Source organism: Onychostruthus taczanowskii, unplaced genomic scaffold (genome assembly GCF_017590055.1).
Source record: "Onychostruthus taczanowskii isolate IOZ18803 unplaced genomic scaffold, ASM1759005v1 scaffold5, whole genome shotgun sequence".
NCBI classification, from domain to species: domain Eukaryota; kingdom Metazoa; phylum Chordata; class Aves; order Passeriformes; family Passeridae; genus Onychostruthus; species Onychostruthus taczanowskii.
The window spans coordinates 17113629-17129583 of NW_024502568.1; the positions used below are offsets into that span (position 1 = coordinate 17113629).

The 15955-nt window shown below is 43.4% G+C and overlaps 1 protein-coding gene across 3 annotated transcripts in view; it reads left to right on the forward strand.

The window, feature by feature from the left end:
* DOCK1 (dedicator of cytokinesis 1) overlaps positions 1-15955 on the forward strand; it is a 266426-nt gene that overhangs the window by 77821 nt on the left and 172650 nt on the right. For all 3 annotated transcript variants that reach the window (XM_041415304.1, XM_041415302.1, XM_041415305.1), the window contains exons 25-27: positions 815-921; positions 7514-7641; positions 9112-9207. In XM_041415304.1, coding sequence (XP_041271238.1) covers positions 815-921; positions 7514-7641; positions 9112-9207 — 331 coding nt within the window. The remainder of the gene's footprint in view (positions 1-814; positions 922-7513; positions 7642-9111; positions 9208-15955) is intronic.

The following is a 15955-nucleotide window of genomic DNA, read 5'->3' on the forward strand; positions in this document are numbered from 1 at the left end:
GTGGCCTGAGGAGCCTGGAATTTACCTTCTTCTTGCCTGGGGACTGTGAATTGTTTTACATCTACACTTCCCTGGGCATAGGAAATCTGAATTGTAGAGTTTCTGGACTAAATAATAATTTTGGTATGTGACAGCAAAATTCCTGGGAAAAAAATAAGGAAAATGCAGGACTTGGCCTGTTTTAGCCCAAATATTACATTTTTTCTATGGTATTAACAATAGAAATTGCATTTAAATACTGGGATTATTTAAATAGAGGTTGACTTAATTCTCAGTAGGAAAAGCAAAGAACCCAAGATCTTAGGAGGGGATGAAAAATTATTGAAGGGTCTTGACAATACTAGGTGAGAGCTCAGCTGATGTGTGTGATGGTACCTTATCCTAAAATGTCAATTTTTTGTGTTTTTTAATTATTAATTTTTGTGTTGGTAGCTTACAATGTTAATTATCACCTTATTTTTGGTGTCTATAATCACGAATGTGCTGATTGATGTGAATCACAGGCAAGGAAAACTTGGAACTTAAAACCGTGAGTGTAACATGGACAAAGAATCTAAAACTGAGATAAAAGGGAGGGGACAAAAGAAATTACATGAAAAACTGAAAAAAATTGTTGAAAACTAGTCATGATTCTCTGGTTGGTTTTTTTTGATATCTCAAAACAAAAAAATTTGCTCATCCAAGAGCAGGAAGTTGTGTGTCAGGTTCTTCATGGATGATTGTTCTTCCATGGATTTTTAATGGGTTTTTGGGTGGATTATGTAGTGGATTTTTGCTTTTGTTTAATGGATTTTTGCTTTCCCTGTGTGTGCAGCAAGCTCTTCACCGAGTTCATCCTGAACGTGCCCGTGAGCCGTTTGACCATCCAGAAGCTCTACTGCCTGATCGAGATCGTGCACAGCGACCTCTTCACCCAGCACGGTGAGCAGGCAGAATCCCAGCCCTTGCTCCCTGTCCCTGTCCCCTGCCTGCTCCCTCCTGCCGTCCCTGTGGAGCCTGGGACACACTGAGGGTGTTCCATTGGAAGGATGAGATGGAAAACCAAAACCCAAGAGTGGTGAGGGTGGGAAGGGACCTTAAAGCCCATCCAGTGCTGCCCTTGGCTTGGTGGGCACCTATCATTGCCACCACTAATAATGGAGGGATTGCTCGTTTTTTGGGTTCCTTTTTCCTCCTCTGTGGAGGCTGGGATTGAAGGGACTTGAGAGGACAGTTCACATAAAGACTCACGTGTTTATTTCTCATCAGAGTCTCACAGCAGTGAGTTCTGCAGTATTTCACTTAACAACTACAAAATGGCCAACTATCTCTCGTTACAAGGTCTTTTAAGGATAAACTGTCCAATTAAGAAATGACACCTACATTATTTTCACTTTTAACCTAATAACTGATCACTTGAACGCTGCATTGCACTTTTCTGTCCAATTACAAAATGCCACCCAAACCCATGGAGAAGAAGGTGAAGAGGAAGGACCAGCTTCTGCCCTAAAACCTCCACCTTGCCCCATATATATTGCTGTATTCGAAAACCCCAAACTCCACATCTTCCACTCTGTGATGTTCTGCACTTATACTCAACTCCACACCCACACTCCCAGTGCTGTCAGTCAATTTTGGAAGCCTTCTCTACAGCCTCAGGTCAATGCAGAGTTCTCCTGGGGGTCAGTGCCTGGCAGCACAGAAAGTCTGAAATTCTCAGCGTCCAGAACTCGAAGGGATGGGACTATTTTCAGGCTAAGAATGATTTATTGCTCAGACAAACACCAGTCTCAGAGGCTGTGAGATTTTAGAGGATCAAGCATTTGGCCACAGCTCAAGAGCAGTCACAAGTTCTTTGTTACAAGGCAATACAGAACTTTCTAACCCAATGGACAGTTGCCACAGGGTTTATTTTGCTTTTCTCACCCATCACCTTTACTCACTCCTGCTGCACTGAGGATGCTTTTGTCCAATGGGCTTCTCTCTCACAGGCACCCATCTGCTTCTGTTATAACTTCTAAACTCTCAGTAATTCCATACAACCCCACCCCTGCACTATAAACCCTTCACCATCTTATCAGTGCAGTTTCTCACTTACTTAAGGCATATTCTTACTTACAGCTATAGAAACACAAGTTGATTTTTCTGCTTAATATCTGTGTATTGTATTTTTACATCAACCCAAGCTTCTTCCAAGGCTGCAGATCAAACTCTTCAGTGTCTGTGGGAATTTGTTTTTCCAATTCCCTCAGGCACCTTCAACTATCCCATTTTGCTCCAATCCCATCCAGCCTGGCCTTGGGCATGAGGAAAATCCTAATTGACACTGCATGTTACAAATGGTGAAGAAGTGAAAGTGCAAAATTACAAAAAGCTTGGGATTTGTTATTTTAAAAGGGCACAAAGCAGCCAGGTTATTGGGCTCTGTTGTAACTTTGTATTGGGGTTTATCAAAAATCATCAATGCAGCTTTTGTGGACTCATATGGGGGGAATGGAGGTTTTGGATGTCCTCTGTGCCTTGGAGCTGTTCCCTGGCTGAAGAAAAGCAGAAACTTTTCAAAGGGTGCTGTTCATCCATGCCTTGTTATTTTCTGCTTTCCCATTAATGGGCCAGTGAAAGATAAGCTCAGCCACTTGTCCTACAGATTTCCTCCTTGGAGGTGAAACACTTGATTCTTTTTCAGGCTGGCTGCAGGTTAAACTGACCCCAGCAAAGTGTTTGTGTGCTGTCAGGGAAGGTAATGAGGGAGCAAATAGTCACTGCTTCAGTGGGAAAGGAGATTTGGAAGGATTCTGCTCTCAGATCACAAAAACTGAGACTGCTGAGTGCTGATAAAACAAATTTTTCTGGTTCCGGTTTAAAAAAGCTTGGTGTTTTGGCATTGTGATGGTTTATACCACTCTTATAATCTCTGAAAAACAGTTAACCACCTGTGTCACCATGTACAGAAATTTGGTGGAAACAGCAAGTCCAGACTTTATCTTCGCCTCTGAAATGATTTGAAATTATTCAGCCCTGAATTGCTGGATTTTCAAGAAGGGAAAGGAGGAATGCAAGTGCAGTTGCTGGTGTTGGGGCCTGGGTAAAATGGTGTCCCCAAGAATAATTTAATGTTTCCTGGCTAGAGCTGTGCCCTAATCAGTGTTACTCATTTGCTTCATTCATTCTCAGCTCATAATCATTTTCCCTTCTCCTGGCTGCTCTCCGGTTGCCAGGACTTTGGGGCAGAAGTCAGTAATATCAGGGATCATCCTTTACTCTCCTTGGGAGCAAGAAATGGAGATAACTCAGCTAAAACAAGAAACTGAGTGTGAAACACACTCCTGAGAAAGGCTATGGTGCATTTACCATATTAATCTTTGCCCTCCCTTATTGAAGCAGTTCCATTTTCAGAGGGAGAGGTAGGAATTGTGTGTGGCTGCTTTGTTTTATAAACCTTACTCCCAAACTCATCCCTTCAGGTGCAGGGAATGGTGCAGTCCAACATTATTGAGCTGCTGAGAAATCCAAATGGATCTGTGTTAATGGGAGGGTGATTAATCAGGGCCCAGGGCAGGTTTGCTGACAGATCGGTGCTGCTTAATGGCTCTGAGATCTTATCAGGAGGCTCCTCAGCTGGGTTTTCCTGTCACTGCCTGTTAGGAATGTCCTAAATCCAGCAGCCTTTGGTTGGGCTGGGGTGGGGATTCCAGGCACCTGCACTGACCCAAACCACTCTGGGGTTCCCATGGCTGGGGGTTTTTATTCAGTAAACCAAGTGTGGCCTTAAAAGTTTCTCTTGCCATTGGTGTCACAGAATCCCAGACTGGGTTGGGTTGGGAGGGCCCTTAAATCCCACCCCTGCCACGGCAGGGACACCTTCCACTGTCCCAGGCTGCTCCAACCCCAGGGTCCCAACCTGGCCTTGGGCCCTGCCAGGGATCCAGGGCCAGCCACAGCTGCTCTGGGAATTCCATCCCAGCCAGGAATTCCTTCCCAATATGCCATCCATCCCTGCCCTCTGGCAGTGGGAGCCATTCCCTGTGTCCTGTCCCTCTATGCCTTGTCCCCAGTCCCTCTCCAGCTCTCCTGGAGCCTCTTCAGGCCCTGGCAGGGCTCTGAGCTCTCCCTGGAACCTTCTCCTCTCCAGGTGAGCACCCCCAGCTCTCCCAGCCTGTCCTCACAGGAATTCACTGAATCACTGGGTTGGAAGAGACCTTCAGGACCATGGAGTCCAGCCCAGCCCCAACCCCTCAACTAAACCCTGGCACCCAGTGCCACATCCAGGCTCTGTTAAAGGGGAGAGGGGCTCCATCCCTCTCATCTTCTCACCATAATTCTTCATTCTGATCATTCTCTGAAGTTTTGTAAACATTCAAATTCACTTGAAAATAAATCAAACCTCTATCCACAGCCTTTTTAAAATTTAGATTTTCCCGTCCCTCGCTCTGTGGGTTGGAGTTCATTACTAAAATGTTGCTGGCTGCCCCTCCTCCTTCTCACTGATTGAGGAATTTTAAACTGATAGGGAATACTTCCATATAAGCTGTCAACTAATCCTGGATCCTGTTGCAAAAATGAGGTTTTCTTTTCTAAAAGCGATATGCACTGCAGGATTGTGGACTTAGGGAAGGCTGGCAAATGCACAGAAAATTTCATCAGCCTTTTTCTGGTGGAGAAAAAAGGCTCTAATTCTGTGCTTTGAGAGATCAAGGAAGATTTATTTGTGTCTCCAGAGGAATTAAAATTCAAAATACATGAATTTGTGAGGCTTGAAGGATTTGGGGGTGAGAGGGGAGTGTGTGAAGCAGTTTGCTGAAGCATTTTGATTTAGTGATGTTGTTAAGTGTTGGATGATTCACTGGGAAGTCTGGAGAGTTTGGGACCTTGGATCAGAATGGAGACTGTGGTGGGGTTTGTGTATCTTCAAAAAAAAAGTAATATAATAGTTAAAATAGTAATAGTTTAATAGTAATATAATAGTTTAAAACATAGTCTTAAAATTTATTTTGTTGATGTTTATAAACAAAAACAGGAACATGTAGTAATTATATAAATAAATAATTTTTCCATATAGTAAAGTAGAGGTAAATTAATATATAAATACTTTGAATGTCTTGAATTGTAAATGAATATATAAATAAGATTTATCCCTACCACCATACAATAACATAATCTTATATATATAATTTTCACTCCACTAAAAAATTAAACAAAAAGGCATAAATATAATTTCTCCCTGAGTGTGGAGCAGTTTAATAATAATTTAGTGGATATTTTCAGTGCTCATGGTTGGGAGTTAAATGAAGTGTCCTGTCCTTGCAAGCATCAAGATTTTGGTTTATGTAAACAGTGATTTGTCTGATTTGTTTTGTCCTATGGAGATGTTTGGGTTTGCTGTTGCTTTGTTTTCCAAATGACTTCCAGCTGATTGCCAAGTGAGCTGTGGAGCTGCTGGAGTTCGAAAGAGAAAATCCAGGGTTTTTTCCATGAGGAATTTGAGCCTGTTGAATATTAGTAGACAACACCCAGCATTTTTAGGAGTTCTTACTGTTCAGTTATGACTCAACTCACAGGCTGTGGAGTGGAAACAAAACTACTGAGCACAGGTTAAGGTTTTTGGCCACATGAACTAAATGAGCCATAAAATAAATGGATTTATCAGTGTCCCAGGAAACAAAATGTTTTTATTGACACAAATTTATGGTGTGTATTCACCTTCAGCAGAGCTCACTGAAGGCTTTCCTTGGGTGCTGCTAATTGGTAATTCCAGCTGGGCATCCTTTGCTACAGATGAATGTTTGATTCCCTCTGGCATTAAATCACCACGGGCTGGGCTTTGCTCTAGAACAGAGGTGGAATTGCACTGTCTGTGATCACTGTGCAGCAGATCCTGAGCTGCCTTGGGAGCAGGATGTGGTGTTCTGGACCACAAAGGTTCCCCATTAATCAGGGCTGGGGGTGTTTGTGGCAGGCAGGGTGATGAGGGTTCACCTTTGCTCCTCTGAGCTCCCAGAGTGCAGCAGCTCAGTGCTCTTCACAACAGCTCATAGCAAAAAAGGCACTGAAAAATCTCATCTTGGTCTAGGGAGTGTCACCACAGCTCTGGGCTGGTTGGAGCATCACAGAGCCATGGCATGGTTTGAGTTGGAAGGGATCTTAAAGCTCATCCCATCCCACCCCTGCCATGGCAGGGACACCTTCCACTGTCCCAGGCTGCTCCAGCCTGGCCTTGGGCACTGCCAGGGATCCAGGGGCAGCCACAGCTGCTCTGGGCACCCTGGATCCCTGCCCACCCTCCCAGGGAACAATTCCTTCCCAATCTCCCAACCATCCCTGCCCTCTGGCAGTGGGAGCCATTCCCTGTGTCCTCTTGCTCCATGTCTTGTCCCAGGTCCCTGTCCAGCTCTCCTGGAGTCCCTTTAGGGTCCAGAACAGGCTCTAAGGTCTCCCCAGAATCTTCTCCTCTCTGGGCTGAACACTGATCTTTCCTGATCCCCATCTTTCTGCTGAAGGTTCTCACTGCCAAAATATTCAATATTCTCTCCTGTCAGGGAGTTAGCAGAGCCAGAAGATCCCCCTGAGCCTCCTTTTCTCCTGACTGAGCCCCCCCAGCTCCCTCAGCTGCTCCTCCTCCCCCTTGGGATGATTTTGTGGAGTTCCCAGCCCGTTTTGTTTCCCCCCATGTTTCTCAGCAGCCCCAGGTGGGAGCTGAGGGGCCCTGTCAGCTCCACCCAAGGGAACAGTGTTCTGTGCTGGTTGTGTCATTCCAGACCAAGCACTGGGACCAATAATCAGTTTTCCCTTTCTCAGAAATGCAGCTTTACTGCCTCCTCCGTTGATGAGAGCAGCTCCAGCACCGCAGTGGAACTCAGAGGTGACTCAGACATTCAACTGATCTTTGCCCCCTCCCTGCCAGTGGGGCTCAGCAGGACTGTGGAACATTCTCAGCCCTCTAATTAGGGGCTTTTAAAGTTATTAGAGACTGATTCACCTCACAGGCTCTGCAAAGACATGTTCTGTGCCTTTCCTGGAGTGCTCAGCAGCTGGGCTTTGGGCTTCTTCCCCTCCCCTGTGTTTGGGGACTGTTCACATTACACGACCCCTCTGCCCTGTGGGGTTCTGCTTCATCTGCTATTGCCTTACCATGTTAGCCCAAAATTCAGGGAGCATATCCTGAAGTTTCCCAAATGCAGAGGCACAAGGCTGTGATCACAGAGCATCTTTGGGGCAGATCTGCAGAGCCAAGCTGTTCACTGGGCTGACATTTATATGGATAATTAAGAATTAATTTTAACTTGGTGATTCCCTCCATGTAGGAGCAGTCTGAGTACTTGAGCAAGGAAGGGGATTTTTTAGTTTTTAATAGCACCAAATGGTCAAAGGTTGGAGCAGTTCAGAGGCAGAAGTTTTTAAGGTGAGGTGAGGCTTGGGTTGAAAAGCTGGAAGTTAATTTATTTTTCCCGATATTTTTCTGTCTTATGTAAGCACTGAAGCACATCAGCCTGGAGGCCTTGAAAGCTGTGTTTGTAACCTCGTGTTTTGTGTGCAGACTGCAGGGAAATCTTGCTGCCAACAATGACAGACCAGCTCAAGTATCACTTGGAGAGACAAGAAGATTTGGAGGCTTGCTGCCAGTTGCTGAGTAACATCCTGGAAGTGCTCTACAAGAAAGATGTGGTGAGTGTGGGCTGGCTCTGCGATGAGTAACGCTTCACAGAAATTGTTTTAGTAAAGTGAATTAAGCAGGTGACTCCTGAAGCTTTAGATTTTTATTTTTCTTTTTTATAACCTCCTAACCAGCCTTTTCTAACTCTCAGTTCTCCAGTGATGATGTGTTTGTTGTGTGGCATCTCACACGTCACATCCAGCACAGCACTTGTTCTGTCTGAGACACATCCAGTACAGCTTTTCTGGTTAGATAGTGAAGAAATAAATGTCCTTAGGCATTAAACCTTCCCCGTTTACTGTGCCTGGCCTTTTCCAGGTGGAAAATGTGTTTTGGTGGTTTTTCTTTTCTCCCATGGGCATTTTGGGAAATGTGCATTTGAGTTGTATTGTTGCTGACATGGTTCCCAGACGTGCAGCATGTGTAATATCCCTTTTTTTGCATAATATCCTCTTTTCTGCTTTCTCTTGACCTCAACAAACATACAAATATTGTTGCTTTGCCAGAGAGCTGCAGTGATTTGATGCTCTCCTGAAATTTGGGCTGCTGCTGCTGCCTGAACCTTCAGTGCTATGTAAAATCATACACTAATTCAGCTGGAAAGGACCTCAGGGGTCAGCTACTCACATCCCCTCTGGTATCTTATTTAATTGGGTTTTTTTGGGGTTTTGCTCGGGTTTTGTTTGTTTTTGGAGGTAGCTCTGTGTGGCTGCTTCAGAGAGGGAGTTGTTTTACAGGAGGAATTTGGTTCTGGCAGCTTGGCTGCTCCTGTCTCTCTTTGCTGGCTGCTTTTCTCTCCGTGGTAGGGGCTCACCTGCAGCTCCACCCTCTCCCAGGCTGATCCTGGCAGCAGGACCAGCTCCTGGGTGGGTTTGTGTTGGTGGTGGGTCGTCCTTCAAATATGCAAATCTATTTTTCATCCATAAAGTAAAAGATGGTAGCAAAGCTCATCTGTTTCTTTCTCCTTGTGGTGTTTGTGGCTTTGTTTTTTGCCCATCATTATGTGTGAGATTTCTGGATTTGTCCTTAAAATCTGCTTGGAGTAAATATTTCCTTTTAACTCTTTTGAAAGTAGTGGTAGATTGCTTTTGATATTGACTGAAATTGGCAGTTCCTTAATGAAAGTTTTGTTTTGCTTTTCTCTTCCTTTTAATTGAGCTCTTGCAGAACAGCTCCCCCTCCCCCAGGCTGGTAATGCCTGTGGGGGTTTGGTGTTGGAAAAATGTCTTGGGGGAAGAAAATTAATAGGTAACTAAATGTCATGAGCTGCAGTTCCATTGACATTGTAACAGCACATTTTAATTTATCAGAAACATGTATTACCAAAATATCACTTGGTTAAAGCCATTCCCTCCTCGTGATCAACAGCAAGTGATGTGTTATTTAATTTCCACCAGACAGGTGGGAAAGGCAGCACAAATGGTCCAGTTGTGTTGCTGTCTGTTGTTTGTGGCTATCACTGATTTATTCCTCGTCCTCAGGGCCCCACACAACGCCATGTGCAGATCATCATGGAGAACCTGCTGAGGACAGTGAACAGAACTGTGATTTCCATGGGACGGGACTCAGAGCTCATTGTAAGTAAACTCAAACACCTCTGTCACATCTCCCTGAACCTGCCTGTAATGGCATTGCAATCCCAGGTGACCCAAAGCAATCAAAACCTCCTCTCTCTGTGTGCTCAGGAAGCTGGAAAGCACTGCCTGGTAATTTTGCTGTGGTTGACGCAGGGAAAGAGCAAAAAAAAAAGCTTGAAAAATATCTGTGAGCAGGTGATTAGCCAGGATTGATATCTATGTGCACCAAAATGATGTAGTATTGGTAATTAGCCAGCTGAGAAGTGTGGAAATGAGACTTGGCTGTTGTTACTGCTTTACAAGCATTTACTTGTCTTTTTGACTTAAACTGAGATAGCCAAGGTGAGTGTTCAAATGACTGAAGAACAGAGCCCAAAATTGTTTAGAGGAAGGACTGATGCAAGTGACCCTATTGACTTAGCACTGTGATTTTAAAGCCTTACACTTGAATTTTTCCACATTAATTAATTAATTATTGGGCTAAATAATGAAAAAAAATAGAGAAGCTTGTTGATATCTGAGATGGGGATAGATCTGAGTGTGTTTTTGGGGGCCTCCCTGTGTGCTTGCCTTTCTCTTGTGTTCTTTCTTAGCTGTCTGCAGCTGGCAGCTGATCTCTGCAGGGAGCTGGTCGAAGTGAGCCAGGTTTGTGCTGTGTCTGAGCACTTGTCCCTCAGTTCTGCATCAATTTGGGTCAGTCTGGCTCAATGCGCTGATTTCTTACCATGTGGTTAATTGTTAGTCAGATAGATGAGTCCATCAGTAACTTGGTTTTCTGATCTCCTCTTTTCTTCCCAATTTAAATCCTCCCTGTAGTTGCACACAGTGATATTTTACTTTTACACACAGTGATTTTTGACACAGAGCTCTGTGTCCTCAGAACTTCTTCCTGACCTCCTGCTGCCCATTTCCTTGGTATCTGGGGGTGCTCGTGTTGGCAAATCTGCTGCAATTTTCATTTTGTCTTTGGTGCATCATCCACTGGCTTAGTTTTGGTCTCCCACTTGTATCACTTGTAAGGAAGGGATAATGGATCTCCAGATCCATTGCTGGAGCAAGCAGTCACAGAATTCCAGGATGGTTTGGCTTGGAAGGACCTTGAAGCTCATTTTATTCCACCCTTGCCATGGGCAGGGACACTTCCACTATGCCAGGCTGCTCCAAGCCCTGTCCAGCCTGGCTTTGGACATTCCAGGGATGGGAATCCACAGCCTCTGTGGGGAAATGGTTCCAAGCAAAACATTCCTACAGAATATTCCATTCTGGGAATATTGCTGGGGTGCAGCAGTGCAGGGAAGTTGAAGGACTTGTGTGTTATTTGAACTTCCTCAGTTTCAGGCTGAATGGGAGTTAATTATTGTTTTGATGAAGGTGGTTCAGGTGATATTTAAAAACGTTAATTATGCCTTTTGCAGTTAGCAGAGTAGATTTGAAAACGTGTGTGTGTGTTTGAACTCAGAGCAGTGATATTAAAGATCTGTATTGTGCTGTTGAGCACAGCCTGCAATCCCTCACGCACAGCCTCTATAATCAGCTAATGAACACTGAGATTTCAGGGTACTTTTAATGAGTACTTACTCCTACCTTACAGTGCAGCCTTTGCTGAGGAGATTCCCCTGTTAAATAACCAGCCACAACTCATTTTTGTGGTGTCAGCAAAGTAAGAGCAATAAAATTAATAATAATAATAATTAGGAAGCCCAGCCTGACCTCTCTTACATCAGATTTGGGCTGAAATTATGCAGTGACATTGCTTTTTTTCAGTTTTACCTGTAGTAGAGAACTAACCATACCGGGTGACTGGAAGGAAGGAATTTGAAATATCTGACAGAGTTGATGATAATTTATTTAAAACAAGTAAAATACAGGGCAAAACCAATTTTTTATTCTCTAAATATAACTGTGTTGGTGTCCTAAAGTTGGCATGTTTTCTCCCTGGAAAAATACTTAGTGACACCATTTCCATCCAAAACCTGATGTTGCATAATGCAGTTTATGAGCAGTGGAGGAATGTCAAGGATTTAAGTGCTCAAGTGAGAGGTTTTAATTAGAGGATGAGCCTTTTCTGCAGCATTGAACTGGAAGGATTCTCCAATGGTTTCCTTTGGCTTTGCACATTTGGTTTTTTTTTCTTCCTTAAATGTGAGTTCCTTGATAAAATCTTGAGCAAGTTTTGTCCTATACCTTCAGAGGAGAATTTCCTTGAAATAAGAGACCAGCTGCAGGGAGAAGAACCAGATATTACGTAAAATGAAGTATAAATTATAAGTTTAAAATCTGATTTGACAATACTTCTGTTGGCAAAAGCATTTTTAATCCTCGTTGGTTTGGACTATTTTTCTCTCTCTAAGTCTCACTGGTGGTTTTTACGTGATCCATTTTCTGAGTAGAAGATTTTAATATTATTAATATTTATTTTATATAATGATTCTATTATTAGTACAGGATGCAGCCTCTGAGGGTGCTGAGCTGTCCTGCTGCTCCAAACTGCCTGGTTTAGGTTCATTTTGAGCTGCTGCTGCTCCTGGCCCAGGGAGAAATCACCTGAAAAAAAACCACAAAACCTTTCTTACTGAAGAACACGTTGCCTGAAGAAAAAGTAAATTGAGCAAACTTCCTTAAGCCTTTGGAAGGATGGTTTTAAACCTTCTCTTTCCTTTCCTGGTGCCTTTTGGACAACGTTGGGTTCCATGTGAGGGAACATCTCGGCCTCCTCCTGTAAATCAGGGCAGAGCAGCCTTGGTGGCACTCCAGAATGATCCATGGCTGCTCCTTCTCCTCGTGTCAGCAGCTTGGGATGTGCCTCGTTCCCAAAGGAAACCAAGCTCTGTAATTTCTGAGAGGAAATCTCCTGGCCTAGGGGAAGGTTGGGGTTGGAATGGGATGGTCTCTAAGGTCCCTTCCATCCAAACCATTCCATGTTCCTGTGGTATTAACTTCCAAGAGTGTCCTTAAGGAGAGTGGCTCTGGAAAACATCTAAAGGTGTATGGGAAACAAAGTCAGTGACCCCTGACTCCTGTGAGCAGGGAAAATGGCTGATTTTGGGTTTTAGGGTGTGTGAGTGGGAAGCACAGGACAGGACTTGGTGGTGTTGCTGATGAGTGGAATCTTCTCCACTTTGCTGCTTTCCCCTCTGTGCTCTGGGATGAAGATGAGGTGAAACCAGAAGAGAAATGGTGCAGGAGCCATCAGAAGGAGAAAAAGGGTATTTGTGGAATCTGAGGTTTCTGGAAGGAGATTGAGAAGGGGGATCTCTGTGGGGTGCAGGTGACACCTGACACAAGGAGAGTGATAGGGTTGTGTAGAGCAGAGTGGCACTGATGGGGAGCTCTGGATAATCAATCAATCAATCAATCAGTCACCATTCTGGATTGTCCATCTCAGCACCTCCAGGCTGAGGCCTCTCCAGAAGGATGTAAAATACAGGTGCAAGCCTGAAATCAGAGTTATTGATGGTCACAGGGGGCCTCTGGGGCTGCAGTTTCTTATTCAGGAGTTGAATCTGGGTGTAAATTATCTTCCTGTGCCTTAAAATCTGCCCAGGTCAGGCTTCATGGATTCCAAGATCTGGGGCAGAAAACCTAATTTTCTTCACCAGACTTCTTCCATGTAAAAATATTTTGCTTTATTGAGTCACATGCTTTCTTCTCTTTAGAAATCATTTAAAATTACATATTGCAAGCTAATTTCACTGAAACTGAAGTGATATTTGGATGGTGGCCGTGATTTTACTCCATCACTAATACTGAGCTTTTTTTGTGTTGTCAAACCATCCCTGTTGCATTCCCTACCAACATTTATGGCAATGAGCTGCACTCACCTAAACAAATGAACACATTTGTAGCACTCCAGTTATTTTAATGAACCACTGATGGCTTTTATGGAATATTAAAAATCTTCATGCAGGTCCCTTTTGTTCTCCCAGACAGAATGGTGTTGGTGCAGTTGGATTTTTAGTGGAATTCTGGTTCAATTCCAGCTCACTTCCAGCAGCAATATATAATATGTGGTCCTGGTGTAATCTAACAGCTGACGTGGTTGGGAAGTTAATGAAAAATTACCCTATTTGATAGGGAAAGAGTGATTTAACCTTTAAAACATTGAGTGAAATCAAGGCATGGACAGTGGTTTTGCATTTTAAGCAAGAAAAAGCAAACACTTTGTACCCATGGTATGATTTTCCAGTTTTAATCATGTTTTTTTTCTTTTTTTTTCACTTTATCCTGGTTTTTTAAAAGTATTTTTACAGTTATTTTTGTTTTTCATCTTTAAGGAACCAAGTGCTACTCACAGGAATAGTGTTTTCCTCCTAGTTCTAAACCAAAGAATGCAACTGTTGCTGTGTGGAAATTATAAGGACTCAGCAAAGAGCAAGGGATATAAAATCACTGCAGTATTTATTGGCTAAAAAGTATTTTGAAGCAGGAGATGGGAGAAGTGCAGCTAGAAAATCAGTGTATGAAGTGCAGGGGACTGCCAGTGAATCCAGCAAAGCCACATTGAAAATAAAAACCCATTTTCCTCATTAGAACCTCCAAGATCTTCCACATGAGGGTGAAAATAGCTCTGTCACATTAAACTAAAAGCTCTAAAGAATTAGGTTTTTTTTTTTCCTCTTGGTGTCTATCTAACCTGAGCCTGAGTGATTCTAAAGGCAATACAATTATGATACATTTTACACACTTGCAAAAACATTTTATTACAAAGTACATCGGAGGGTACCAGAGAACACGAGATGTCAGTTGGAAGCAAGACTCTATGGTAATGTCAGCTTTCCCCAGGTTTAAAAAAATGTAAAAAATTAAAAATTTGCAACTTCTTAAGAAAATAGCCTGGACATGTACAGAACACGCCGTGAGAACTTTCCCTTTGAGCTCTTTGTTTCTCCAGTTGGAGTTTCCTCCCTCTTTTCCCCTGATTCCAGGAGCTCTGGATCACTCGGGGTCCCTGCACACACAAAGCTACTGAGGGGTGGCACTGAGGGTTTGGGAGTTGATTGCCATGGAGAGATGCTTGGTTTAATTTCTTTTAAAAACCCCAAACACTAGGCCTGTTAGCATGTAGGAGTGCATTAGTTATTAATCTTTTTTTTTATAATGAGTACTGCTGTATTTTCCTTTCTGCCCTTTTTTTTTGATTCCTTTCTGCTTAAAAAAAAAAAAAAAGTTTTTTTAGTTTGGAAATATTTGGGTTTCTATGCCATGATGTGTGGGTTGCCTTGTAAACAGTTCTATATTTTAGTTAAAAACAATATAAAATACACAGAAATATGGGATTTTTTCCACATGAAACAATGGCACTTCCTTCCTGGTGTACTGGATCACCTTCCTAATCCTTCGACTCCTACCAGAGGATTTCAGGATTTGCTTCTGTGCAAGAGCTCGTAGCCCTCTTGAAGGTTTACTGCAAATATTGAGCTGGCCATAGGCATCTTCTGCATTTCCATTCACATTTTAATTTGCTTTTCTTGCTCTTTGAGGGGAAAAAAAATAGGTTATTTTCCTCCAGTTTTCTCTCAGGAGTAAATTGGATGCTGAGCTAAGAGGAGAAACAGTGAAAAAGAAAAACACTTCCCCAAATTTTTAATCTGTGAAATTAATGATCACTGTCCTTGCACCTAAAGGCTGAAGAGTTTATACCTTCTTGCTGCTACAGGGGATGCAATTTCAAACCCAGTTTGTCACATGACACTCAAATTATCTGAAATCCTTAGGGAAAAATCCCAAACCAAAACAAAAGACAAGATTCCCACTTCCTGGCCACTTCTAGCATGAGGAATTTTTCCACCAATGGTCATTTTAGATGCAAGTTTAATGGTAGTAGCAAATACTTGAAGGAAAAGTTGCAGTTTATAAGTCAGAGCAAAACTTTAAGTGCCATTGCAAAAAAAACCAAACCAAATTAGGAAAAATCTGATTCACATCTCTCCCCAAAGTGTTTCAATTACTGAGTACAATTAATAGATCAATATATAAATTATAGTAAGGTGGGAAACCCATCTGAGCAGCTTAATAAATAAATAGCATTTCCAATTTCAGCTCCTTCCAAGCAGTGCTGCAGCCTGGACATCTCCTGGTGCCTTCTGCAGCAGTGGAGAGGTTTTCCAAAGACTGTTAGAAAAAAATACTAACCCATGGCAAAGGCCAACAATCCTGATTGGGATGGGTCTCTTTTGGGGTTGGGTTTTGTACCTTTGGGTGAGACCTTTCCAAGGTGACAATGAGGGGTTGTCCCATGGCCTGGACCCTGTGAGCTGGAGGTGCTTAAAGGCTGGGCCTGATTTTTGGGAGGTTTCTGGCCACTGCCCCGCTGGGGCTGAGCAGCAGAGTGGTTCTTCTGGTGGTGAGGACACAGCTAAACCAGAGATGAGGTTGAAATGTGAGAGCTTGGTTGGAGTCTACATCGCATGAAGGCAGAGAATACACCACAGTCACATCTCGGAGATCGGCGCGGCCGCGGGCCGCGGGAAAAATTGTGCTTTGTCCAGGAATTCTGTGCTGAAAACTGCACTCCCCGATCAACATGGAGCTGTAAAACTCAACACCGCTGCAAACATAAGGCTTGCTTGTTGTTTTTCCCCCTTGTTGCTGTCCAAAGACAACAACCCAGACCCCCAAAATGCTTCCACCATTCCTGGGGGAGCAGGATGCCGGCCTACACTTTAACAGGTCGGAGTGCCACGCTTTTGGATCTGAGGAGGGGAGGGAAACAGTTTTACTTCCCATCTTTGTCCAAATTCCCATTCAG